The sequence below is a fragment of the Rhinolophus sinicus genome, chromosome 1 (genome assembly GCF_057876585.1).
Source record: "Rhinolophus sinicus isolate RSI-liver-muscle chromosome 1, RSI-T2T, whole genome shotgun sequence".
Lineage (NCBI taxonomy): Eukaryota > Metazoa > Chordata > Mammalia > Chiroptera > Rhinolophidae > Rhinolophus > Rhinolophus sinicus.
Genome location: NC_142501.1, coordinates 11567410 through 11593743, shown reverse-complemented (window position 1 = coordinate 11593743; position 26334 = coordinate 11567410). Strand labels below are relative to the sequence as shown.

The window sequence follows — 26334 nt, the reverse complement described above, 5'->3', positions numbered from 1 at the left end:
CCCTCGCTATTCATTGGAGTTGCCATGGCGACACTATACACAGGGCTTTGTTACCTCAGCGGGCTGATAGGCCTACTCTAGGGAACAGAGGTCATGGGAAGCCAGCACTGAGAGGGCAAAATGTCCCTTGAACACCCACCCTCTGCCAGGTTGTGTGCCAGACACAAAGGGCTCAGATGCCACTGAGTGGGAAGGAAGTTCTTGGGATTACAAAGGATTAAGCAGAGAGAGTGATTAATTCTGTCTAGGAAAGAAGAAGGCAGGGCTCACAGAAGGGCCATTTGATCTGGATTTTGAAGGATGTGTAGGAGTTCAACAGTTTAGAAAGGACTCAAATATTAAAAGCATGGATGTGTTTGTGAGCATATAGGTCAAAGGGAGTGGGGAAGGGAGGGAAAGATTCACCTGGAGCTATCTGAGCTGGAGGTCAACAGATCGGTTGACCAAGGAGTAAAATTAGAGCAGAGGTGGGACAGTGAGGGTCTACTCTCCTCCTCTTGAAACATAAGGGCTACAGAAGATTAAATAAACTTAAGTGACGTCTGTAGTTGGTGCCAGCAGCAGCTCAGTCGTTTTTTGGCTGTTGCTCAGCAGGGGTGGGATATAGGGAATGCCTCCTGTATGCCCAGCTTTTCAGGATCTCCTCAGGAGGTAGAGAGCATTGTGGTTAAATGTGGGGTCCTCAGAGTCTGGGCCTGCCACTTACTAGAAGAGCGATGCAGGCCAAGTCCTTTAGCTGAACTTTCCTATGTGAAACAGTATAACCCACCTCCAAGGGTAAGTGTGAGGACTGAATGAAGGCATTTTTGTGAATGTCTAGAACATTGCCTGGCACAGAGAGCTGTCCCCTCTAACTCTAAGCTAACCCCATAAGTGATCCATCAGCAAGTCCTTCAAAGTACACCAGACTCGGACCCCTTGACCATTTCCACATCTCCCCTTGGCCCCCAACCCAAACCACCACCACCTCTTGCCTGGGTTAAAACACTTGACTCTTCACTGGTCTCCTGTTTTTGCTCTTGTCCCCTGTGTTAATTACCTATTGGCACATAACAGTACAGGCAAACTTTGGGGATACTGCAGGTTCGGTCCCAGGCCACTGCAATAGTGGTCATCACAATAAAGCAAGTCACATGAAGTTTCTGGTTTCCCAGTTATGCTTCCACTATACTGTACTCTATTAATTTCACGATAGCATTATGTCAAAAAAAACACAACAATGCACACATCTTAATTTAAAAATACGTTAGTACTAAAAACAAAAAAGAATACTAACCATCATCTGAGTCAATCTTTTTGCTGGTGGAGGGTCTTGCCTCGCTGTTGATGGCTGCTGACTGACCAGGGTGGTGGTTGCTGGAGGTTGCGTGGCTGTGGCAACTTCTTAATATGAGACAATGACGTTTGTTGCATCAATTGACTCTTCCTTTCATGAATCATTTCACAAACGGTTTCTCTGTAGCATGCGATGCTATTTGATAGCATTTTACCCTCAGTAGAACTTCTTTAAAAATTGGACAGCAGGGAGCAGGGAACCCCCAGTAGGTGAGGTCTGGAATCATCCTATTGCCCCAAAGGAGGGTTTAGAGAGCCTGTTTCTGGAAAACTGGAAAACAGCCATATGGGTCCAGTCCCTTAGGTGACTTTTTTCTACTGCAGCTTCCGGTTCACACTGCCAGAGCTCTAAGACCGTCTCCCAGGGATTGAAGCTACTTCTCCATCCCCTCCCCCATCACTCCCCAGAGGGTCTTTTTCTGAGCCAGGAAGGTCACCTAAGGTGGCACTACACCCCTTCAGCTTGCTTCTGACGTCCCTCTACTGATGCCCCAGGGCCTGTGTTGTGTGACAGGTCTTTGAACACTCATTTGGAAGAGCAGCGGCCCCCAATCCTCTTTCCCACACCCAGAGAGCTGGGCCTACAGTGGAGGGTGGATGCCTGGCTAGCTATGCTTTCACGTCTCTCTTGTTTCCTGGTACCCCTTCCAGGTGGTCCCAGCATGCTCCACCTGACATGGGACAATGGGTGGCTTCCTTTGACAAAACTAAATAACAAAGTGGTGTCCTCAGTGTGACTGGCTTCGCCAGCTGGCCATTGCTACGGAGTCTGTCCTTGGGGGGTTCTCAGGAATCTGAAGGAGATGAAAGTGTGGGCGCCAAGAATGGGCAGACACAGAGAGTCAGAAAAGGCCACGTTTATTCCAGTGTTGTTGGGGGAAACGAGCGCTTTACACAGCAATTCTAAAACTTGTCGCTCTCCTTTGCTGAAGCAGGGGGAGCCAACTGTAGGTCATGCGGCCACTAAATGGGCGAATGGAGGAGAGGCCCCCTGCTCAGGCCTTCCTGTCATTCCACTGGGACACACGGGTCTCCGGGGGGGCCCGGTGGAACCACTCGGACCAGGAGCCATCATAGATGGCCACATCAGGCTTGCCGCAGAGGTAGGCCGCCAGGGCAATGTGGCAGGCGGTGACACCCTTCCGGCATGTGGCGATGATGGGCTTTGCGAGGTCTACCTTCTTGTCCTCGAACATGGCACGGAGCATCTCTGGGCTCTTCTCCAAGCCGTCCTCTGTCAGGAAGTCCATGAATGGCATGTTGGCCGAGCCTCGGATATGGCCCGGATCCAGTCCTGGGACAAAGGGAAGGACAGGGTTAGGAAGGCATGGGGTGGAGAGCGCGGTAAGTGGGGCCTGGAGGCCGCAACCAGCCATGGCTGTAAGGATAGGGGATTTCGCAAACAAAAATAACATCTTTGCTCTTCTCAGATCTTGATTTATTCCTGGACATACCTACAGTCAATGCTCATGACTTAAGACAAAATGTCCCCTCCCCCAAAACATGCCTTGAAGTAGGAATGTCCAAAATCATACCTGCTAGAGAAAATGGGGATATGAGTTTCAGCTCTACCATTTACTAACCTTTACCTTGGTCAAATTGCTTCATTTCTCTGAACCTCAGTTTTCTCTCCTGTAAAGTGGGCTGAGTGGTGCAGACCCATCTCATAGGATTGTTCAGACAGCAAATGAGACGATTAATGTGATTGCTACGTGCTGTGCCAACTACTGAAAACACGGCCCTGGCTGTCTGGGAGAGTATGGTCTAGATGGAAGATAGATGTTAAACAGATAACCACATAATTCATTAATAGGTCAGTCTATTTTACAGATGAACACACCGAGGTTTGCAAAATGAAATGCCCCCCCTAAGGCCACAGAGGGAGGTAAAGGCAGACCCAGGATTACACAGAGTCACCGGGTTTTCTGCTAATCACACAGCTGTGGAAACACCATATGATTTGGTGTTGACATAAGTTCAAATCCCAGCTCTGCCACTTACCAACAGGTGACCTTAAGCAAGTCACATCACATCTCTGAGCCTGTTGCCCCATTAGTAAATGGGAAAGAGAGTAGTCACAGGTGCCAGGCTGTTGTCAGGAGTAAGGCACTGACTGCTGAGGCTGGCCCACCCCTCAGGTGCTGTCACTCCCACCACTTCCCATGCACCCCTGGAGGTAGGTGAGACTGGAGGCAGTGTGGTCCGTCTCTTCAGGCCCCTCCAAGCAACCCTGAGAGGCTTGGATGGATGCAGAATGGGGGTCTAGGCTGGCTTTGGGGTTCATTCCAAAACTGTACCCAGTGCATCCCCTCTGCCAATTCTGACTTCAGAAAAGCCAACAAGTTGGGCAAAATGGACTGGGCCACAGCCAGAGCTCGTGTCACCCGCAGGGCCAAGACCTGGTCTAGCACCCAGCATGCCTAGGTCATTCCTTTGTTCCTCAAGCACCCCACACCCTGGCAGACTGGGCACTAGGAATGGGGCCCAAGATAGGTTCGGGTATCACTTTGGGCTCCCCTTCCTCCAAAATTCCCCACTGCCCCATTAAACCTGGACTGTGGGGCAGGGGAGGACCATGGTGGACAGCACAGAGGGGATGTGACCGCAGTGACCAGGGCACACACTGGGGCAGTGTGCAGCCAACCAGGCCCTGCACCTAGTGATACGAGGAGATAACCCCACCTACCTCACAGGCTTGTGGGGGTTAGCTACTGTAGTTAAAAGCCCCTAATGACCCTGGGCACACAGTAGGTGTGCAATCATGCCAGCAACATCACATTCTCCTCACCCAAGGTCAAAGAGGATTCCGAAATCCGCTGGCATGAGTTAAGAGTTCCTTTAATTGAATAGATTCCCAAACTTATAAAATTATAGCGATTTCTTCCTGTGGAGGTTTCACCTTTTTGTCTGGAAACTTTAATCTGAGGTCGGATGTGTGCTGACCCTCCCAACGAGGAACAAGTCATCTGTTGGCTTCAAGGTTGTTGTTCTTTGCCAAGAAACCCAGCTTTAAAACGTTCAAGATCCCTGCAGTGGGCTGGATTTAGTGCATTGAAAAGCACAAGCATTTGTTGGGTTCTGAATGCTGTTTTTCTCCCTCCACCCCATGAAACAGCTTCATTGTTTTCTTCTGATTATATAAAAGGCACCTCTTAGGAGTGAGGTCAGGGGGTGTTCTGCAGACCCTGGCCTCCCACACTAGGCTAGCCTTGAGAGGTGGGGTGCTGCTTTATAGCTCTGCCAGCCAGTTAGGGCTCAGGGCCTGTCGGAGGAATTTAAATGAGCAGGAACTGACTGCCTGTGTGTGGGGATGGCAGGATGAACCTGACACTGAGAACCCCGAAGAACAGCCAAGTAGAGGAAAGGCTGGGGGCAGAAGCTCCTGCTGCTCTTCTCCAAAGTCCAGCTCCAGCTGCACGCTCGGCTTTCCCTCCCCCCAGTACGCATGCCACCATGCTCATAACCTCTGGTATTAGGCCCCCAGACAGTGAGTTATCTCCAGAGCTTTATCTTCCTTAACCCTCACAAAGCAGGGGAGATTATCCTCCCGGCACTTCTGGGGAGCCCAGGCTCACAGGTGAGGTAACTTGCTCCAGGACACACAGCACACATGTTGAGAAGTGAAGTCAGGTCTGCCCAACCCCAGAGCCTGTATTCTTTAACCACTCTGAACCTTCCTGGAACAGGGGGCTGAGGCAGGGGGATGGATGGGACGACCTCTCATATTCCTCAACTGCTCAGAGGTCTGGGACTCTGTGTTCCAGCTTTGGCCAAGAAGACACCAGTCAAGTTGGTGAGAGGACTGATAAGTGTGGGTTTTCAAGGCCAGGAAAACCTGTTTGGCTCTTTCTTGCTTTCTTCCTAAAGACATTAAGGAATGCAGTGCAGGCAGCCCCAGTGGGTAGCCTCCAACCCTGCCCACTGGGAGGCAGCTCAGCACCCTCCAGCCTCCTCCTACCCCCCAGCCCCAGCCCCCAGCACTGTGAGGGAGACACAGGCAGAGGGGCCACCCTAACACCACAGAGCTGGGACCTATCCTCCCTGTCCCCATGTTTGCTTACACACAGTGTAAGGAAACAGCCCCACTTTGATGCCTGCCGACTGAGGTCAAGTCTTGGCCACTCTGCTTCGTTAAAGAAGTCTCTGCTCCCTTTCCCCACCTCCAAAGTGAGACCAATTCCGCCTGCCTCCCTGTGCAGGGCTGCTGTAGCTGTCAGGAAGAATATGTCAAGAGTAGACATTTACAAATAAAAGTGCTTATTAAGAGCCAATGGCCTCCTTCTTCACCCTCGCTTACCCACCCCACCCCCCAACCCCACCAGGGGAGAGGAAAAGAGAATAATAAGGTTGATAAAGACATTAAAAAGCTGGATCAATTCCCACCTCTGTTGTCTCCCTTCCCCCAAGCTCCTATAAGGTGAGCCGTGTTTTCATTAAGGAGAAAGGTTCAGAGGTGAAGGGACTTGCTCAAAGCCACACCTAGGTGCCACCCAAGGATATAAACTCAGGTGCCTGACTCACCTTGTGCCCATTTACACACAGGACCAAAGGTACGGGGAGCACAAAACTGAGGCCAGAGGGGAAGTTGCTTGCCTAAGGTCCGCAGGAAGTGGCTGTCAGGTTTCTAAGGCCCTGCTTCCAGCTTCCCCCAGTGGGGGAGGGGGGTGTCACTCCTTCTAGGGAGTCCAGGGCCTGCCACCCACAATTCCCTGGGCTTTACATCTGGACTGCAGAGCCCACCGGCGGCCTCCCTGATCCCACCCCAAGCTGACGACCATGAACTCAGCAGAGACTCGTGGGCCTTTGTGTCTCCAAAATGTCTTGTACGTGAGGCCTTCAAAAAGCCTCTCAGAAACTGAGGAAGGGAAGTGCCACGTCCTCCAGCCTTCCTGGATGGCCCTGACCTTTGCATAGTTCCTCACCCTTCTCTAAATACCCATCCAGGTAACGCTGCATTTAAATGAATACACCCCCAGATGGGTAGGGCTGACATGATTCTTCTCATTTTATAAGGGAGCAATTGGATTGAGGTCCCACCACAAAGGGCCGACCTTCACCAGGATCAAGCTCGCTGGGCTCCAGATGGGATCTGGAGGAGGAGGAAGTAGGGTCACAGAAAGGAGGAGGGATTTGAGAATGCAGGGCCCCCAGAAGTATTGCCAGCAGCAGGCCCTTTCCCCTCTCTGAGCCTCAGTGTCCTCATCTCTAAAATGGGAGTGAGGAGACTAGGTCTGGCATCTGGAAACTTTCCCTTCACTTATTCTCACGTTGCATCGGGACAAAGCTGGAAAACAGTGAGGGGAACAACTCCATGTTCCTCCCCCAGTGGTGGCTTAGGTCCCAAGGAGAAAAGGCGTCTTGAACCAAGGCCAAGAGGGGGGCTGTGGGAGTTCTGTGTCAGGAATCTCTGGAAGGTGCCAAACAAACTTGAATCTTCAACTCCAGACCTTCGGAGAGGAAGCTGGACAAGGAAAACATGGGGCCTGGAAAAAACCATGATGGGGAGGGCAGAGCACTCACTGCGTTTTCCTGGCTCTATCTAGCCCTGTGGCCTTGACCCACCCCTTCCTCTGTGTACCTCAATCTCCCTTCTGTTCGATGAGGTGACCTGTCAGGACCTCCAGCTGACAGGTCTCTGTGAAAGGAAATAAACAGCTTTCACAGAGTTTTCTCTCCAGAGACACAGAAAGAAAGAAATATTTTTCAACAAGTTAGGCAAAATGTTGCACAAGAGTTAGGTTCTACAGAGGTGCTCTGACTAAGGACAGAGCCACTGCCCAGGAGATGCCAGCCACTGATGATGAGGCCTCAGGGCAGCCTGGTCCACGAGGGGCCCCAAGCAGTGAGGTCCCGGCCACCAGAGGTATCCAGGCAAGGGATGGAGGGCGCCCAGCAGGAGTAATGGTGAGACCTCTGGTCTGTTAGGAGGTTCTAGAACTCAGCATTTCCTCTCCTGAGACTACCCCCACCCCCAGAAGCATGGAATCCTCCAGGCCACCCCGTCATCCACAGGAGAAGGACTCACATGCCATCTCCCTGCTAATACCTAGTAGAGGTGGCTCTCTCCTGGCCCTGCAAGGTGGGGGTGGGCAAAAAGGCAGTGCATGCGGGTTTGGAGCACTGGTTTGATACTAGGCAGTGCTGAGTTCAAATCCTGACCCTGCCACTTAACTGAGCTAGTAACTTAATATCCTGGCAGCTCAGTTTCCTCCCCTCTAAAATGGGGATATTAAGCCTTGTTGGATGAGAACATGCAATGTCAAGTGCTTAGCGTGCAATGGTAGCTGCTGTTATAGCTCTGCAGACAGGCTGCAGCTGTTTGGAAAGGTCAGGAGGCCTGGGAGAGCTGGAGGAAGAGGGGTGCTGGGGGAAGGGCACTGTTAATGTCCATAAGGGTTGCTGGTGAACAGAGGCCCTGAGAAGCTGTGTCCTTGAGAGGCTTTTGTACAGTTATGCATGTGTGGGCTCATGAACATACCTTTGGGCATGTGGGGGAGCTAGTGTCTGGGTGTGGGGTGGACACGTCACCAGTCACCTGTGTTGATGCCATCCCATATGGAGGCTAGGTTGCCTATTACATAGCACGTAGCTATGGGAAGACACATGGAGGTCCTCACACGTCAGAGCCTTTAGGTTTGGCTCTATCCTCTCATTTTCCAGATGGGAGACTGAGGCCTACATACGGGGGAACTGAGGGCAAAACCTGAAGAAGATCCATACATCCTTACTCCCCATCCTTCCAGTGGGAATTACTCCCCAGGGACCATCCACCCACTGGGACACCTACCTACGGCATCTGGCTCCGGCTCCGTACCCAGGTACCGCCCTTGGGACCTTGAATCCACCAGCTGGAACCTCTTCGATTGGAGGTTCTCCAGCACTTGCTCGTAGGTTTTGAGTAGGGAGCGGTCAAGTGTGGCTTTGAAGACTGCCGGGTCTGGGCGCGAGGGCTCAGATGTCACCGGGTGGCCCTCCTTCAGCCAGTTCCGGAAGCCGCCATTGAGCACGGACACTGTGCGGTGGCCAAACACACGGAACATCCACCAGACTCGCGGCGCATAGAAGCTGCCCAGTTGGTCCCCATCGTACACCACCACGTGCGTGTCGTTGCTGATGCCCAGGCAGCCCACGTAGTCTGCGAAGACCGCCTCGCTGGGCAACATCATTTCGTAGGGTGACGACTTATCCTTGCACTCCTCTATATCAAAGAAGGAGGCTCCTGGCACATGGCGCTCTAGATACTCCTTGCGGGCATCCCGGGTGCCCGGTGAGTACCAGGAGGCGTCCAGTACCCGCAGGCCAGGCCCTAGCTTTCCAGCTCGGACAGACTCCGCCAGCCACTTAGTGGAGACCAACGCCCGGTAGAGCACCTGATGAACCATGGTTTCAACTCTAAGCGTCACCTGGCGCGGATAGGAACCGGGAAAAAGCCAAGCATGAGGAACGAGTGTGCGGCGCGATGGGGCCTGGGGAGGAGGAGCTTTTTCCCCACCGAACACCTCGGATTGGCGTGTCTATAGCAAACCAGACCGGCTGGGGCGTGCAGTGGGGTAGGTCTGCAGATTCCCTAAGAAAAGCCTGCTCCGCCCCGCCCACCTCCTGGCTCCCACGCACGAAAGCTTCTGAGCCGCAAGATCTTCTGAGGACTCCAGGGGGGAGTTGGCTCTAGAAGTTGCAAAACTCGCCCTCTAGATCCTGTTAGAAAATAGCAGAGAAAATATACCCAGGAAAGGGGAGATGGCATCTTGGGCTTAGAGTCCCCTTTCCTGGGAGGGCAGGGGAGTGAGTGCGTGGGGGAGGGTTCGCTGGGGCCCTGCACACGCCCTGGCCCGCTCTTCTTGTCTAGCAAACCCTCCTGTGGTTTCTCGGCAGCCGGGGCTCGCCAGTCCCCCGGATGACCGAGTCCAGCCCCAGCTCGGTACCCTCTGCCCCAGCTGGATCAGGGCTTTTCAGGGCATCGCGCTCGCCCTCGCCGCGGGGACCCTACCCTGAGTCGCAGATGGCCCAACCGGCGGGCGGCCCAAGTCCCGAGCGGCCCGGGCGCTGGCCGCCGCCCCCACCCGGCCACACTTACTCGCCCTCGCCGCCGCCCAGGTGGCGCCCGCCCCTGCCCGCTGGAGAACTTGGCGGTTTAAACCCGGAGCCCGCAACACCCTGGTCGGTCTGAACCATCGCGCTGCCGGCCGCGGGGGGACCACGCACCGCGGGTCTTGCCCCTCACTGCCTACCGCCCAGCCGCGGCAGCCCCCGGTCATCACCCGGCGCGCAGCTCCTCTCAAACCCTCGAGGACCCGCTGGGGACACCTGGCGGCACGAGCGCAGCGTGGGGCGGGACTTGGCGGCGCAGGAGGCCCCCAGGCTCCGCCAGTGGAAGGCGCGGGCAGCCGCGGCTCCGAGTGGCCGTGGCGGTGGGCTGTGCCCGAGTCTCCTCCCTTTGGCTGTCCGCAGGTTGGTGGCGGGAGGAGGGGACAGCTGCGGGCGCGGGGAGGGGGCACCTTGTGGCGGGGGCCATGGCCGAGGCCGGAAGCCGGGAACCCAAGACCAGGGTAACTGCTGCGGCGTCGTGCTTGATTTCTTTTGGGGGAGGCCAATAGTTGGGGTGCGCGGCGCTGGGCTCCCCCGCAGGGCCTGAGCGGAGGAGGGGGCTGCAATCTGGGAGGAAAGGAGCACTCTGGAATTCGCCCTAAGGATGGCTGCCTGCAACAGCATGGGGCGCCCTGCAGGGTGGGGTCGGGGTGAGTGGCGGTTGGGGAGCCGTAGGTGGGGCCTGGGGGGGCCGCCTGGTGCCACTAACGACAGTGGAAGGGAGAGAGGAGGACTAATAAAGCCTGACAGAGAAGCCAGGAAGAGGCCGACTGACCCCGAGGTGCCGGGAGGAGAAACTGGCAAAGAACTTGCTGGAATGAAATGAAACTAACATTTGTCAGGGCCTGCTTGGGGAAGCACTTGCTCCTGCGGATGTTACGTAGTTCCCACAACAATCCTGCTGAGCAGGCCAGAAATTTATATAAAGACCAGAGAGAGAGAGGCCGGGTGTTGTTGAGGCCAGGCTGTGTTAGATCTGAAGCCCACGTGGCCCCGGCTGCCTTTGTTTACCTTGCCAATCTCCTCCAGAAGCCTCATACTTTTAAAAATAATTGCCCTTGTTTTTAATTTGTTAGTTTATGTCATTTAATTTTTAACAACGGCGGTGTTTAACAACCAGTTGGCATAATTCTTAAAAGACTAACTGGTTCCTGCAAGCTGGTGGGATAGCGCTGCCCTACTCAGCTTTTGCATATGCTATTACTAAACATGCCTGGAACGCTTTTCTCATCCCCCTTTAAAACTTCGATTTATTATAAAATAATTATATTCTCGCACAAAGTTGCAAGAATTCATACTTTGATAAGCATTTACCCATGGAATCCTCTGAGCTTTGTGCTTTGCAGTGGGGACACAGAGAGGGTGCCAGGAAGGATGGAGCTGGGGGAAGTCCTTGAGGAATGCTCAGTCTGACTGGAGCCCTGCTCTTCCAGGGCCCACCCCACCCCAGATGGCATCTTAGGGCTCACACTTCTCCTAGTGCAGTATGTACTTTCCTGAGATGGGCCTGGGGGGTGCCTGTCTGTCCTGGAGCCCTTCACTCCCAGAGCAACCCCAGCTACACTGGTCCAGGCCCGCCAAGTACACAGGGATCTAGGCCCCGCCCTTCAGTCCTAGGCCCCGCCCTTCAGTCCTCGGCCCTCAACCTCCCAGCCCTTTGTGAGAACTGCCAATCCAGGAGGGAGGGAGGAGCAGAATGACCTCAGACCTCTGAAGTCCCACCCAAATTGAAATTCTTAGATTCTAGATATGCTGATGTTGGTTCAAAGACCATCTATGAGTGTAACTTTGAAGAAATAATGGGATTTTTATCAAGCTGCTTTTAATGATTATTAAAACTAGCCATATACAGTGCATCATGATGGCATTCTACATTCATTTAATATTCTCTAAAAGAGGTGAGGCTTGGAAGCTCCATTATATGAAATGGAAACGGGTCAGGGAGCCTAACATGCCCACCCTCAGGTAACTTGTTAAGGTGCAGAGTGGGATTTGCACTGGGGTGGGGGGCGGGGTCTGACTCCCAAACCATGGTTGTTTCACTCTAAATGGAGTGAGGGAGCCCCAAGAATGGTAGAGGGCAGGGGCTATTGTGATTCACAAATAGGTTCTTCACGAAGGGGCCAGCTGCATGCATTCCCTCATTAGCTAGCTCTGGTGTAACCCAGATACCAGATACTGACATTGCCCCTTAGCCAAAGCCGCCCTGGCAGCCTCCACATCCCGAAGGTCAAACTGTGGTTTCCAGGGCCCCTGAAAAAGTCAAATCAGTTTGGATTTCCCTCTGCTCTAGGAAGACTTCCCACCCCTTCTGCTCCCACCCCCATCTGAGCCAGTGGCCCCCTCTGCTCACACTGAACTCCAGACTTTGCTCAATTACACTGTTTCTCAAGCAGGCCTGTGGCCTGTTTTTGTCTAGGGCCTGGCAAAGTCAAGAGTTTCTCAGTATCCAGCACAGGGCCTAACCGTGTGAACAAAGTGCTTCCTAAACACCAGCCACACATGAGAGGGTGGAAGGGGGCTGGCACAAGGTAGCGCAGGACTCCTTAGTCCCTGGTCATCACTGACCTGGAGCTGGGGAGGACGTCCAGCCTCAGGAGTTCAAATCTGGCTTCATATACAGAGGCTTCCCCTGACCACCTCTGTGACCCACTACTGAAGGCTGTGATACTTAGCTTGTGGCCTGGCCCACAGGGCCCTCCCCCAAATGCTTGTTCTCTACCTACCCCTTCCCCTCCGTGGCTGGCGTGGATGTAATGGTTGTGCCCTGTACTGGGGATACACAGCTGAGGAGGTTTGGGGGACTGACCTGCCGCTCACACTCCTGTCATGTGCCCTGATGGGGACTCTGCCTTTGCCTGGCAGAAGGGGCGCCCTTCTCCAACCTGCACAAAGCCACCTAATGGACTAGGGGCTGCTTGCACAGGGGCTCAGCGTATTGGGAGCGTTTCAGCCCTGGAAGGTTATGGGCTGACATGTCACAGTGGGCTGGTACACCCTCAGCAGCTGGCCCACAGAGCAGTGGAGGGAAGAGAGAGTGAGGCACTAAGTCACTGTTGCTGCTGCCACAAGAAGGTCCAGAGAGAAAGGTCAGACTCAGGTGGCAAAATCTGACTGCCGGATTCCCAGAGCCTGCACAGTGCATGTCAATGAGAAGTCTGGATTGTGGAGTCAGGCTGTCTAGTGTACAGCCTGGGGCTACCACTTCTCAGCTGTTGACCCTTGTCAAGTTAGTGCACGTCCATGAGGCTCCGTGGCCCAGTCCAAAACAGTGAGAACAATACCCAACCTCTTGAGGGCACTCACTCAACAAATACTGGAGACCCTGCCTGTTCTAAGGTATCATGAGGTTTAAATGGTGCACAGCAAGGACCCGGGAGATTCCAGCTACTCTTCCTATTAGGCTGCTTATGTAAATGATGAATAAGTGAGTTTCACCAGGGACCATCCTTGGTTTGCAAGTGAAGCTGGGTGCGTCTTAGGAAGAGGCTAGGTCTTTTGCCCCTGCAGGGCCTAACCCTGCTCCAGCCCTCTTCCTACCTGTGCCCCATCAACAGTAAGCCCTGGTGAAGGGCCCGCCTGGCCCTCTCCAGGGGTCATGGTCATTTGGTCACTCTGTGCTGGGCGTATGTTCTGGTGGGGGAGGGAAGGGGCAGGGAGTCCCGGGTGACCGAAGTCTGCACCTGGGTTCACCGCCGCTTTTCTGCGTTCTCTGGACTCTGCCCTACCTGGCTCCACCTCCCCCCCCCCCCCCCCCCCCGGCCCTGCCCCTGCCCCTTCCCCTGTCGCAGTCCCAGCCTCGGTGCGCGCGTTTCCCGCCCCCGGCCAGCCTCTTCCTTGATTCCCTCCTGACATACTCCCTTGTCCTACAGGACTGCAGCCCCAGTACCGCCGCCGCCGCCATGGCCCCGCAGCAGCTCTTCCGCGCGCTGGTGTCGGCGAGTTGGGTGGCCGAGGCGCTGCGGGCTCCGCGCGCAGGGCAGCCACTACAGCTGCTTGATGCCTCCTGGTACCTGCCCAAGTTGGGCCGCGACGGGCGTCGCGAGTTCGACGAGCGCCACATCCCGGGCGCCGCCTTCTTCGACATCGACCAGTGCAGCGACCGCACGTCGCCCTACGACCACATGCTGCCCAGCGCGGCGCACTTCGCCGAGTACGTGGGCCACCTGGGCGTGGGCGCCGCCACTCATGTCGTAGTCTACGACGCGAGCGATCAGGGCCTCTACTCGGCGCCACGAGTCTGGTGGATGTTCCGCGCCTTCGGCCACCGCGCGGTGTCGCTGCTCGAAGGCGGCCTCCGCAACTGGCTGCGCCAGGGCCTCCCGCTGAGCTCGGAAAAGAGCCGCGTGGTACCCACCGAGTTCCGCGCTGCGCTGGACCCCGCCTTCGTCAAGACGTATGAGGACATCAAGGAGAACCTCGAATCCCGGCGCTTCCAAGTGGTGGACGCCCGGGCCGCCGGCCGGTTCCGGGGCACGGAGCCTGAGCCTCGAGATGGTAACTGCGCAGGGCAAAGGGACTGGGAGGAGCCCCCACTGCCCTCCCCTCCTCCGGGCTCGGGGTCAGGAGCACTCTGGGCACTGCCCTTGCCTTTAAGGGACACTGTCTGGGGTCGGGGTTGGAGATTTGGTTTCTAGTCGCCTCACTCTCTGAGCCCCACTGGCTTTATTCCTAATTGGGGGCAAGCAGTACCTGTGCTTGGGGCAGTGACTAACCTACATTTGTCGGGAACCCAGCGTTTCCTGCATAAGTTTGAGAACCCAAGCAGCCTCACCCCAATACTCTGGGTGTAAGAGTCACTGCAGAATAGGAGGGGTGGTAAGCAGGCCCAGTTTGGGAGAAGCCCCAGAGAGGTGAGGCCTGATCAGGTCTACGCCATCCCTGAGGGTAATGGAGTCTGGGAGAGGACACTGAGGCCGCCGAGTGAAGGGAAGTCCCTCCAGAGCTGGCAGAGGGTAGGAGAGAGGGGGCACTACATAGAGGTTGCTTCCCCAGAGTGGGGCAGAAACTGAAGGGTGGTTGCTGGCCTGGGTTGGGACAGGACCTTCTGCCTGGGGCTGGATCCCCCAGGCAAGGGGCCTACAGGGTAGCCCTGTATGAGGCATTGAGTGGTCCCCACAAAGCAGGTGAGTCAGTGGCCACTTGATGTGAGCTTTTTAATGATCCCTCAAGGTGGCTGCCATCACCATAAAGATGAGGAAATGGAGCCTTAGAATGGCAACCTTGCCCTAGATGTCAGGAAGCAGCGCAGACAAGAGTTGAACTCCGGAGCCTGTACATTTAATGTCAGTGAGCAGCCAGAAATTCCCCAGCCATTTCTTTTGTGCCTGCTTCAGGGAGGCTATAAGGAACTTGCCACTTCCTCTAGGAAGCTCTCCCTGAATGGCACTTCCATGCCCCCGAATCTGGTTTGGAGCTTTTCTGTGGTAGCAGAGCTGCTAGGACTCCCCTTGTCCTGGCACTGTTTTGAATGGCCTGAGAGCAAAGACACCCTGGCTTACAGTGCCTTCTGAAGCTAACCCAGTAGCTGGCACAGAGTTGATGCCTCAAAGAGGTTTGGTAAACGCAGAAGGTCCCTGACACATGGAACCCTGCAGAACAATGTTGACATTAGGTCAAACCATGTGAAATTGCTGATATCCACTTTTTAACCTACCTAGGTGGCAATTTCATGCAGTTCAGCCTAATAAGGATGCCACCTTAAGCCTATTGGGTCCTTTAGCGTAGCCCTGGGGAGTAGAGGGGTGGGGACAGAGAGTGGAGCAACACAGGGCAAGCTGGAGCCAGACCTGGGTTCAGAGCCCTGCCCCAGGTCGCGCTGGCTGTGTGACACCTGGCAGGTCATCTAATCTCTGAACTGGAGCTTCTGCTTGTGCAAAGTGGGAACAGAACATAGAACTCAAAGGATGTGGTGAGGGGCAAGTGGCAAATGGCAGCAAGTGTGCAAAGCACTCAGTTCCGTGTTGACACACACAGGATACACTCAAGAAATGGGAAGTGACATAATTAACATGTCCTTCTGTGGTTATAGCTCTTTACAGAGGTGCTTTGCTCGTCGTGCAATGTGAGATAGGAGCTACACCTAGCAGGCCCGTTGTCAAGGTGGACCGAGCTGATCTATGTACATGTAAAGGCTGCATCTAAACCAGTGCAGAATGTCACTGTTCTCATCATTCCCACTCCACAGCCTGAGGCCTGGCCAAGTGCACCTGTAAATTTGCCACATCGCTCTGGCAGGGACAGGAAACCTGTTTTGCTCAGTGGGGTTCAAGGCACAGGGACAGCCCTGCTGTACAGTAACCAACCTGGGTTGAGAGCTTGCTCTGCTCCCTTGCTCTGGGATGGTCTCTACATAGTGTCTCTGACAGCCCAGTTTCTGTGACTGTTAAGTGGGAATTGTGTGATGCAGTCCCACCTCACCATGGCCTCGGAGTGCTGTCTATACACAAAGTCCCGTAAGAGTGTCACCCTACTGTGGGGGGAAACTGAGGCAGAAGTCACCCTAGCGTCCCAATGGCTGAGATTTGAGTCGTTGCCTGTGAGGGTGTATTTTGTGGCCACATTTCAGTCCTCATAGTGAAAATAGGAATATTAGTAACACCTGCCTAACAGGGGGGTGGTGAAAACAAAATAAACAGTGGTGAAAATGAAACAGGTGTTGGGAGCCCTGGGGAAGTTTGTGGAGATGTAGGTAAAGGGATGACCCTCTTAATGAGTGGTTCTCCAGCCTTGCCCAGGTTCTTTGGAAAACGGAAGCCTGATTTCCCCTTGTCATGTCAGAGCTCTGAGTCTTGTCCAGGGCCGCTAACGTGTGCCCATCCTCCTGGGTTTCCCCTTGGGCCTTGGCCTCCCCACTGCGTACGTACGCTTTTGTCACGATGACCTTTAATCCCTCTAAACACCATGCTATTTATTCGGTGTCCTCTAGGAGCCCCTCTGCCAGGGATGCTCCCAGCCTCCATGGCCCAGACCCCTCTACCCGGCCAAATCCTACTCACCTTTCAGGGCCCTGTCAGAGAAGCTTTCCTGACCTCTCCCCACCTAGGCAGTGAGGTCCTGGGGTCTCTCTACCCCCACTAACTTGGGCAAGTTAGTCTGTCTCCTCATTTGTGCAAAAGGGAGGGTAGTAATTTCTGTCCTGTGGAGTTTTGAGGAAGATTAAAGAAGAAAATGCAGAGCTCAGAACAGTGCCAGGTACAAAGTCGGCACTTAATCATGCCAGCTATTATCATCTATGCTGTGCGCCACACAGTAGGGCCTTTTGGAAACACCCATCATACTTGTCATTATTCAGTTATTGTCAGTCTGCCCTGCCAGATCCAAACTCCTTGAATGCAAGGCCCGTCCCCAGGTCTTATTTACCTTTGTCGCTCCAGGGCACATAGTCTGTCATCAGGAAACCGGGGGCAGAGTGTGCTCTGGTGGGCTCTGAGTCTTGGGGTTCACATTCCAGCCAACAATTTGCTAGATGCACGACCTTGGGTGTACTAAACTTCAGCTCCTCCGTCTGTAAAATGGGACCGCCTGTGAATCGTGCGTGGGTTGCCAGTTGTGAGGACCACATGAGATGGTGTTTATCAGGGGAGTGGCTCCATGGCTGCGTGAGAGGCTGTCAGTACCACAGCGGCCATTCATATGGCCCTTGTATTTGTTCTCTCCTCTCCTGCTGCAGGTATCGAACCTGGCCACATCCCTGGCACTGTGAACATCCCCTTCATGGACTTCCTGACGGAGGAGGGCATGGAGAAGAGTCCCGAGGAGATCCGCCGCTTGTTCCAGGACAAGAAAGTGGACTTATCCCAGCCACTTGTGGCCACGTGTGGCTCCGGCGTCACAGCCTGCCATGTGGCACTGGGGGCCTACCTCTGCGGGAAGCCCGACGTGGCCATCTATGACGGTGCCTGGGTGGAGTGGTACATGCGTGCCCAGCCTGAGGAAGTCATCTCCGAGGGCCGGGGGAAGACCCGCTGAAGCTGAGCAGGACATGACACAGGAAGCTCAGCCAACGCCTGGCCACCATCTGTGCCTCGCCTGTTTGTTCTGATGCTGCTTTGACCAGGAGAGCGTTTCTTCCTCCAACTGAGGTGGCACATAGGACAACATCCCAGAGGCCAGGAGTTCCGTTGACTCATGGGCTCCCAGTGGAGGCAGGAGAGAAGGTGGGGGTGGGCACAGGGGGAAGGGGAGCTGCCCACATGATGCTGAGCTGGGCCCCACCTCCCTTCTGTTTTACTGTTGAGAAAATAAAACAGCCAAGTGCTAAATGCTTCTAACTGGGGCTGCCTCGGTTTCCTAAGGAGCCAGTGTTTCCGGCATGCCCAGCAAAGGGAGCTCCGGAGGGTCTTGGGGATCCTGTCCCTGCCTCTGAGCAGTGCTGGGCCCCAGAGCCCTTTCAGTCCTGTAACCAGAATGCCCCCAGCAAACCGTCTTCCACCCTGTGATGCTGGTGGTTTCCCTTCTGGCTTCCAGGCTATTTAAGGTGAATCTTGCCATGCTATGTCTGGAGTCTCATCCAAGGTCCGCAGTGGGTAAGCTGTACATCTCATTTCCAGACAGAAAAGGGTTCAAAACTTAATAGGAGTCTGACGAGGCCTCTCCCAGCCCATCAGGATGTACTGGAAAAGGGCTAAGTTTAGCCAAATTGGAGGACAATCTAATTTTAGACTCTAGGAGTCCACATTTGGAGGCTGGACTCTGGAACTGCCAGGGGGTGGGCAGACCCAGGGGGTCCATCTTTTCTGCTCAATGAGAACCTCTTCCCCCAGGCTTCCTGAGGGTAGGGGCTCTCTTCTCCTCCCTCTGGCTTTGTCCTCTGTGTAGAGGTAGACAGAAGTATGTGAGAAGGCCCCACATTCTTGGGTCACCCCTCCACATCTTAAAGGCCCCTCTCAGTAGCAAAGGGCCAGTGTCAGCCAGTATCGGGGGGATCCTAGAAGGAAAAAAAAACCAGGAACAGTACAGTGACTTTCCCAAGGTCACTCGATGGATTTACGAGAGCCAGGACCAGACCCAGATTTCCTGGCTCTGAATTTACTCTTTTTTCACCTATAACCGCACCACATTTCCTCTGATGATGCTGAGTCGTCTCCCAAGTCCACAGGGGTGGCGGGAGCCAACAGGACAGAATCCCGGCTTTCTGAATAAGAGCTCTAAAGTAAGTCCCCATCTCGCTGAGCCTCAGCCTCCTCGTCTGCAAAAGGGGAATAATACGTACTTCGGAAGAAGGCATTTCAGACAAGGACCAACCAAGATCCCATCTTTTTAGCTCAGGGTTTCTCAACCTCAGCACATTTGGCCCAGATAACCCTGGTTCTGGGACTGTCCTGAGCACTGTGGGATGTTTAGCAGCATTCCTGGCCACTGCCCACTAGATGCCAGTGGACCTGCTCAGTTGTGACAACCAAAAACATCTCCAGATGTGACCACATTTCCCCTGCAGGGCAAAAATCACCCCAGTTGAGAGCCACTGCTGCAGGAGCAAATAACACAGTTGACCAGAGCCATCAGGAACTGTGTAGACAGGGGTCCCAATGTGGAGGAAGCCCTTCCCTTGGAGACTAAGTTTAGCAGCTGAGAAACTTTCCTTTCATGCTGGTCTCTCCCAGGAATGCCCTTGCCTCTTCAAGGAGAGGATATGTAAGGTTCTGATCTGGTTTCTGTCTCAGCTACCCCATGCAAGGCTGCACTGCTGAGCCTCTCTGCGCCTCGGTTTCTTCATCTTTAAAATGGGAATAATTGTACCTTCCTTGAGCAATATGGGGATTAAATGAGAATCCATAGAAACTGTTTAGCTTGGTGCCCGGCATGGAGTAAATGTCAAGTGTTACTGTTATTTTTTTAAAGGATTTTATTTATTTAGCCTGTTGAGTGCCTCCTGTACTTCCAACACTGGGGGAGAGAGAGCAACAAATATGAAAATTGTGTTCCTGCACCTGGAAAAGCTCCCCAACCAGGGAGGAAAAACAGACCCATCAGGTCCTATTTCCAGAGAGAAGGTAGTAGTATGAAATGATCTACATTTCACAAATGAGAAAAACAAGCTCAGAGAGGTTGAGTGATTTGCTTAAGGGCACACAGCTAGTTCAAGAAAGGAGCCTAATGAATTAGAATTCTCAGGGTAGGAGCCTCTCCAATGGGTCTCACCTGCAGTGGTTTTCCAAATTCAAGGATCAAGGGGAGAATGGAATGTAACTCAGGATTTGGAAACACATGCAACGTGGAAGATAACCATGAGGAGACACCTGGAGCTGTGGCATTTAAGCAAGGGGGTTTGGTTAGGTTCCTGCCTTTCTAGGATTCTCAGAACTTGGGTTTAACTTTGCAGGAGCTGGCTGGGAATAAGCCAGGGCCGCCCTGAGCTCCGCTTTGCCTTCTGCAAACCTGAATTCCCAGAATAATTAACCACTCACTACAGGGGCCCAGCCTCTACCAGAGCCCGTCCCACTCACCCACCCACCCCACCTACCCCTTGTGTTCCAGGCAGGAACTTGCAACACCAGACACGAGGATGATGAAAGTTTTGTCCACTCGGCAAATATTTGCTGAGCACCCCATCTGTGTCAGGGACAGTTGGAAGTTTCCCAACTTTAACCAGCTGCACCGGAAGGTGGCCATTCCCTGGATCATTCCCTCGAGGGAACACGGCCCAGAGGAAGCCCCCACCCCACACACCATGGGATCAAATCTACACCAGGCCCCAGAAGGTCTGCCGTCCAGACTTCCAGTTGGGGCCTCAATTATCTCCTCTGAAAAAGGGAGCAAACTCAGCTCTGCCATACACAGGGTGGGTGTGATGTCACATAAGGTAAAGCTCAAAACAACATAAGTAAAGTGTCACTCCTACTGGAATAACCCCAACTATGTAAGCAGAACGGCGCTCTATTATCTTAACTCATGGTGAATGAGTCATTTGGGAGGAAATGAAATTTTCAGGTTAACTGAAGCTTGAAAATTTTAAGCACCCAAATTTTTAACATATTAACCTATTAGGGGATGGAACATGGTACCTGAAATCTCAATGGGTTTGTTTCACCACCTTTTTACACAGTGATACCTTCAGAGGCTGTTTGCCCCTGAACTAAATGGCCCCAACTGATGTGTCTTTCCAGTACATAACCACACTGAACAGGGGAGAACTAATGGGTAACTTCTCCCACCTACCCAAGTAACTCTTGTACATGAAATTTGGGCTATTTTGACTATATAGCCTCAGTCAAAAGACAAAATAAAACAACAAAAGCCCTGGAAATAAATACTGAACTCTTGTTATTAGTTTGTTTTTCAGTGTTCTGCGTTGCTAATGACAAAACTAGGACTTAAAATATATTGCAGATAGGAAACCGACATTCTCCCTATTGGAGAGAGGAAAAACAAAGATGGAAAGGGAGAAAGCGAGAAAGAAATTTGTGGTGCTGGGTTGGAATGGGAGGTACCAATGTGAGCTCAGGATTTCTAAGATAGATATAGAAATAAATACTGTGTGTGTGTGTGTGTGTGTGTGTGTGTGTGTGTGTGTGTGTGTACACACATGCAGCCGTGCATGTCTCTTAGCTCGAGCTCTATTTCCTGAGAGGACCTAGAAGCAATGTCCCCTAGTGCAATGAAATGCCCTACTGTTCAGATCTTGCTTCTACATACCATTATCCATCAAAAGGAACTGGAGCTGCTGGGCAGGGAAAATATAATGTGAGCCTGGATCTTTTTGCTGTGCCAGAAACTAAGGAAGTGCTCCAGGAGTGATGGGGACGTGTCGAAAGGATACAGGAGCCAGGAAGGGGGGAGTCAGAAATTATTATGTAACGGATACAGGTTTCAGTTTTTCAAGATGAAAAGGGACAGGGGTGATGGTATCACAACAGTGTGAAGGTACTTAATGCCACTGAACTATACACTTAAAATGCTTAAGATGGTGTCAAGAAAAATAATCTTGTCCTCTCAGGTTCGTGCTTGGGGGCCTGCAAATTAAACTGAAAAAAGAAATCAGCCAGAGAAAAGCCAAGTTTGACATTTCATATGTGTGTGTGTGTGTGTGTGTGTGTGTGTGTGTGTATACATACGGTTGGTGCAAGTCATTGCAGTTTAAAAGATTAAAATAATTGCCACAAAACCCACAATGACTTTTGCACCAACCTAATACAAACATACATACATATACGTATACATACATACATATGGGAGTTCACAAAGAAATGTGACTCAAGGAGGGAATTTGGGCTTATATACCATTTTAGTAAGGGACAGGGAGGGGAGAAGAGCACTTAGAGGAAAACAAACGACTTCCTAATAGGGGAAGAGGGAAAGGGCACTTATGGGAAAACAAATTATAATACTTTTAGGAAAACTAAATGGGTCCTTAGGAGACTAGATGGGAGATATGATAATTTTGTGACAATATTTCTTTAGATGTGGTTCAGACTTCCAGGCCCCAATGATAAGAATCAGTCTCTCCTGGTGGCTCCTGGAGAGACTTATGACAATAAAGTTCTTTTGAATTCTTTTAGGAGTCTGCTTTTAGGCTGATAAAGGAGTTTGGGGGGGGGGGGGGAATCTATTCTCATATGCCTTCAGCTCAAAATATTTTTTTATGCACAGTGGTGTATTCTGGACCACTTCAATGTAAATTTTATGTTAGTGGAATCAGCAGATACGGCTGTGCAAGGTGAACCTGTCAGTGGGGAGCACGTGGCTTCCGGGAGACCAGCTGAGGACCTGGGTGAAGAGAAATGACTTGGAGCTGTCCGGAAGGGTTAATGCATGAGGGCTGTGCGGTGGGGTGGGAGGAGGGTGGGCAGTGAGACCCAATAGAGGTGGTCATTGAGGGGGTGTCCCAGGCAGCCAACCAGAAGGGGCCTTGGCCAGGAAGGAAACTGCAGTGTGAGCTACTCCAAGCAACAGGGGCTCCAAAGAACCCTCAAAACAATTCTCCAGGGGAAAAACCAAGCCAGCCTGGATCATTGCTCTGGCCAGAGCAAAGCTACACCAGACGACATGGGCACCAGGCAAAGAAAATCCTTCCTTTCTTTTCCCACCCTCATTCCCCGCTGGCCATGGAGCAACCCAGGTGAGGGAGTGTGGAGGCGCAGGAGGGAAATCTGGGGGCCGGGAAAGCACACAGACCACCCCCAGGATTCCTCCTCTGTAAAATGAAAGTTATGGTCACATCTCTCTGTTGGGTTAGGATCAACAGAAGTAACCCATGGAAGTGCTTGGCGCAGAGCCAGGCCCATGGACGTGCTCGTAAATCTCTGGCAGCAAGGGCAGGGGTCCAAGGTGCCCCAGGGGTCTGGCAGTAGATTTTTGGTTGAAGCTTGATCATGGATCCCTAATTTAGGCTATGGAATGACATCCACAGGAGCCAGAGGGACGTCTGCCTGGAAGAGTGGGGTACCTGGAGGAGGCTCGTAAGAGCTGACTGTCAGGACATCAGTCCCCCGGAGATAAGCTTCTGAAAGGGGAACCAACAGGAGCAGATGGACCACCTGGGCAAGGGTGCGGCGCAGGAGGCTCCCCAAGGCACCCGCCAGGCTGGTGCTTCCCCTGCTGCTGGAGCCGAATCGCTGGCTACACTCCTGTAGGGTCAGGAGTGGCCTGGGAATCCAGAGCCCCGACCCCCTGGTTAAATAGAACAGGGGCCAGGCTGATGTGGACCAGCACAGACCCGGGCTGGGGCAGCATCACTGCCACCCCAACTACAGAGGTTATGTAACTAGCCAGATGTCTCACAGCCAGGGAGCCGTGCGGCAGAGATCCAAACACTACACCACAGGCCTCTGGAATATTTCTGGCTGGTTGGAACACACTCTTTGACCGGATATGTCTATTTCTCTCCACGGGTGACCTGAAAAGGTGCTGCTCTAGAAGCAACAACCCCCTCTACAAGGTAAGAGGCAGAACTGATGACTAAGGCAGTGATAGGATTGGATTGGATATAAAGAACAACAATCAAAAAAAAGTCAACATCTATTTAGAATGTTCTGACATTCCAAACTTGGGGAGAAAGAGAACTGAATCCAAAACACCCAGCAGGGATGAAATGACATCTTAGTCATGAAACGGACAGCAGATGTGAACGGAACTGCTCGATATGGAGGCTGCTGCTAAGAAGACGAGAGGGTCAAAATAGTTAACGGGCTCAGTTGTTAACTCGGGGATATATTTTATGTTCCTTTAGCTCTCTCTGTCTAGTAGTAGAAAGCCTCCCGGGTCCCTTTAGGTCCTGGGGGTTTAGGGTGAGGAAATGGCAATCCCTCTGCTCTGGAGGCTGGGTCATTTGTGGTCTTTCTCTCTGCCTCTCCCTCCAACCCCAGCAGAAAGGATATGGTCAGGTGGTTCATCCCTGGCCGATGGGAGAGGATCTTAAAGGGCAGCCTTTGGCTCAGGCATTGATCTTGGATCCAACCAGCAATAGAGAGGGCGGCAAGACTGGTTTCAGGAAGCCAGTCTTCATGGCAGCTTTGCTCAGGCAGTGTGCTGAGTGCTATTCACATGGCTGCATATGTCAGCTCACTGAATCCTCATAACAACTGCATGAGCCTAGGGACTATTATAATTCCCAACTTAGAAACTGGGCAGCTGAGGTTCAGAGAGGTTAAATGACTTTGCCAAGGTCACCCAGCTAGCAAGCCACAAAGGCTGGGCTGGCATCCTTGTCTGGAAGCCTGTACCCCTTAACTACCTCTGTCCTGTTCACTATCAAGTCAAATTCAGGACCATATTAAAAAGCAAGGGGCAATGTAATGGGCAGGCATTTGAAGTCTGGCCCTCTTCCAGAATAACCATCGTCCCAGAAAGAATCTAAAGAATGTTTGGTTTTACTTTCCAAATGGGGAAGTTGGCCAAAAAAACTATGAAGAGTACCAGTCTGTGTTTACAAACAGGACTGTCTGGGATTCCGTGCTTTGTCAAAGCCTCTTGCACCCGCTTCCCCAAACTGAAGCCCCCTCTAGGCCAGGGACCACCCCTGACATATTCCTCTCTGTGTCTGGCACATAGTTGGCGCTCAACAAACAGTGATAGCACTGAATGCACTGAAGATGGCTGGTGGGAGGGAGGGGTCGGAGTCCTTTTCCAGCGGTGGGTGTGCCCCTCCCCCTCATGCTCTGTCACCTAAACATGGCCTCCTCCAGGCAAAGCCCAGACACAGACGAGGATGGGGTGGCATCTGTCAGCTCCATTTAAGAGCCTTGGGCCCTGCCATATAGCTCTTAGTTGTGGCCCTCATCAATGAGGTTGTTGCTTCAGGTGGGAACATTTTAGGTGCTTGCTGAGAGAACGCAGGTCTCCAGGGGAGGTGGGGGGCTCTGAGGAAGGAGCAGGGTGAGAGTGGCTCAGTCAAAGCCTCCCCTCCACTTTGAAACCAAAGGTGCAGGCCCAGCCTCCACTGACACCTCCAGGCCCCAGCCCACAGGGCAGCAATGAGCCCTGGCCCTGGGCTTGGCCCCCAGAGGGATCTGAGTTGTAAATCTGACCACATCATGCCCTGCCTACAACCCGTAAGTGGATAAAGAAGTATTTCCTGCTCTAGTTTTGTTTTAGCTAACAATGGTGGCGAACTCACTGAGCGCCAGGAATGCTGCTGAGCTTTCAAGACTAGTTCGTACTCCACTACATTCAATCAATATACTACAAGCCAGGGACTATGCCAAGTGTTTTACAGATAGTATATAATTTAATCTTCACAGCAGTGTTCTAAGACTACTGTAATTCCCATTTTCCAAAAGAGAAAACTGAGACTCAGAGAGGAAGCTGCTCAAGAATGTACTGGTGAGTTCTTGGGAACAAGACTCTAGCCTCTGTGACCTAATCTTTGCCAAGAGGAAAGGTTTTACAGCGAAAACAGAGACCTGGGTGGTAACCGAGAACCTTCCCCAGCACAGGGGCAGGCTGCCCAGTGTGTGTGACACTGGGATCAATGAGGGGAGCCTCAGACCCCCTCCCTCTTAATCCAGGACCAGGACTGAAACACTGAAAAGGAGAGGATGTTAAGGAGGACAGCTTCCCCTTCAGCCCGAGTCCCTCCCTGGTCCCAGACGACAGGAGCTGCCCCTTTCCCCCCATCCTGCAGTATGCACTATGTCAGTCCCACCTCCAAGTTACCTGGCTCAGAAGGGAACCCACACAACCAATCCCTCCTCCTCCTCTCCAATTACAGATGTGAAAACTGAGATCTCTCCCCACACCTCATCCTACAAAAATCAGAATGAAAACCCGGTTCTCCTAACTTTAATTTAGTGCCCTCGCCACTATTCCTCCCTAGAAATATTTCCCAAGGAGCACTGACAACCCACAGGGGAGCAGGAAAGGGGCCTTGGTGGTAGAAATGCACTTGGAACCCACCTGGGTCTGTGCCAGCCCGCGACTCACCAGCGTGAGTCAGGAAGGTCACTTCATTTGAATCCTTATCTGTACAGCAGTACAGTCACATTAGCCTCACAGACCTGCTGAGAGCCTCAGTGAATAATATAGATACACGAAGCATCTGGAATACAGTGGGTGCTCCGACGACTGGAAGCCCAACTACGGTTGCCCTCAAAGAACTGATGTGGGCAAGGAACCCAGCTGCTCTCCCTTCAACCCTCCCCGACACAAAGGGCAGAATGAAAGAATATTAGAAAACAGATAACAGATAAATGCTATGGCATTCTGGAAGGGAAACGTTTCTTTTCATATTTATCAGCTGTTTGATAATCTAGCCTGGACAAAGAGGAAGTAATAAAGTGGAGAACAAATAAGAGGATTGTTGATTTGGGTTATCAACTCACTATTTTCCCCATGACCGGAACTTGACCTTCCCCAAACACACAGTCATTTGGCAAACGGGCTTCTTCAAGACACCCCGACCTGCGCGCCTCCTCCCGGGAAGGGCAAAGTAGGGCGGGGCTGGGGAAAGCGGATTGCTGGCATCCGGGGACCCTC

General features: G+C 52.8%; 2 protein-coding genes across 7 annotated transcripts; one reads left to right on the top strand and one right to left on the bottom strand.

Moving 5' to 3' along the window:
- Positions 1-2176: 2176 nt before the first annotated feature.
- TST (thiosulfate sulfurtransferase) lies at positions 2177-9699 on the bottom strand. 5 transcript variants are annotated; one of them, XM_019719652.3, is made up of 3 exons: positions 9564-9699; positions 8123-8738; positions 2177-2629 (listed from the first exon to the last, which is right to left on the bottom strand). In XM_019719652.3, exons 1-3 carry the CDS (start codon positions 9588-9590, stop codon positions 2331-2333), a joined length of 942 nt encoding a protein of 313 aa, XP_019575211.2. In that variant the 5' UTR covers positions 9591-9699; the 3' UTR covers positions 2177-2330. The 5 variants fall into 5 exon arrangements, with proteins under 5 accessions (XP_019575211.2, XP_019575215.1, XP_019575213.1 ...); XM_019719656.3 differs by having other exon boundaries at positions 9410-9566; XM_019719654.3 differs by lacking the exon at positions 9564-9699 and adding an exon at positions 8932-9556.
- MPST (mercaptopyruvate sulfurtransferase) lies at positions 9651-17693 on the top strand. Of its 2 annotated transcripts, none has more exons than XM_019719651.3 (3): positions 9651-9783; positions 13293-13917; positions 17093-17693. In XM_019719651.3, exons 2-3 carry the CDS (start codon positions 13323-13325, stop codon positions 17389-17391), a joined length of 894 nt encoding a protein of 297 aa, XP_019575210.1. In that variant the 5' UTR covers positions 9651-9783; positions 13293-13322; the 3' UTR covers positions 17392-17693. The 2 variants fall into 2 exon arrangements, with proteins under 2 accessions (XP_019575210.1, XP_019575209.1); XM_019719650.3 differs by having other exon boundaries at positions 9769-9881.
- The last annotated feature ends 8641 nt before the right edge of the window (positions 17694-26334 follow it).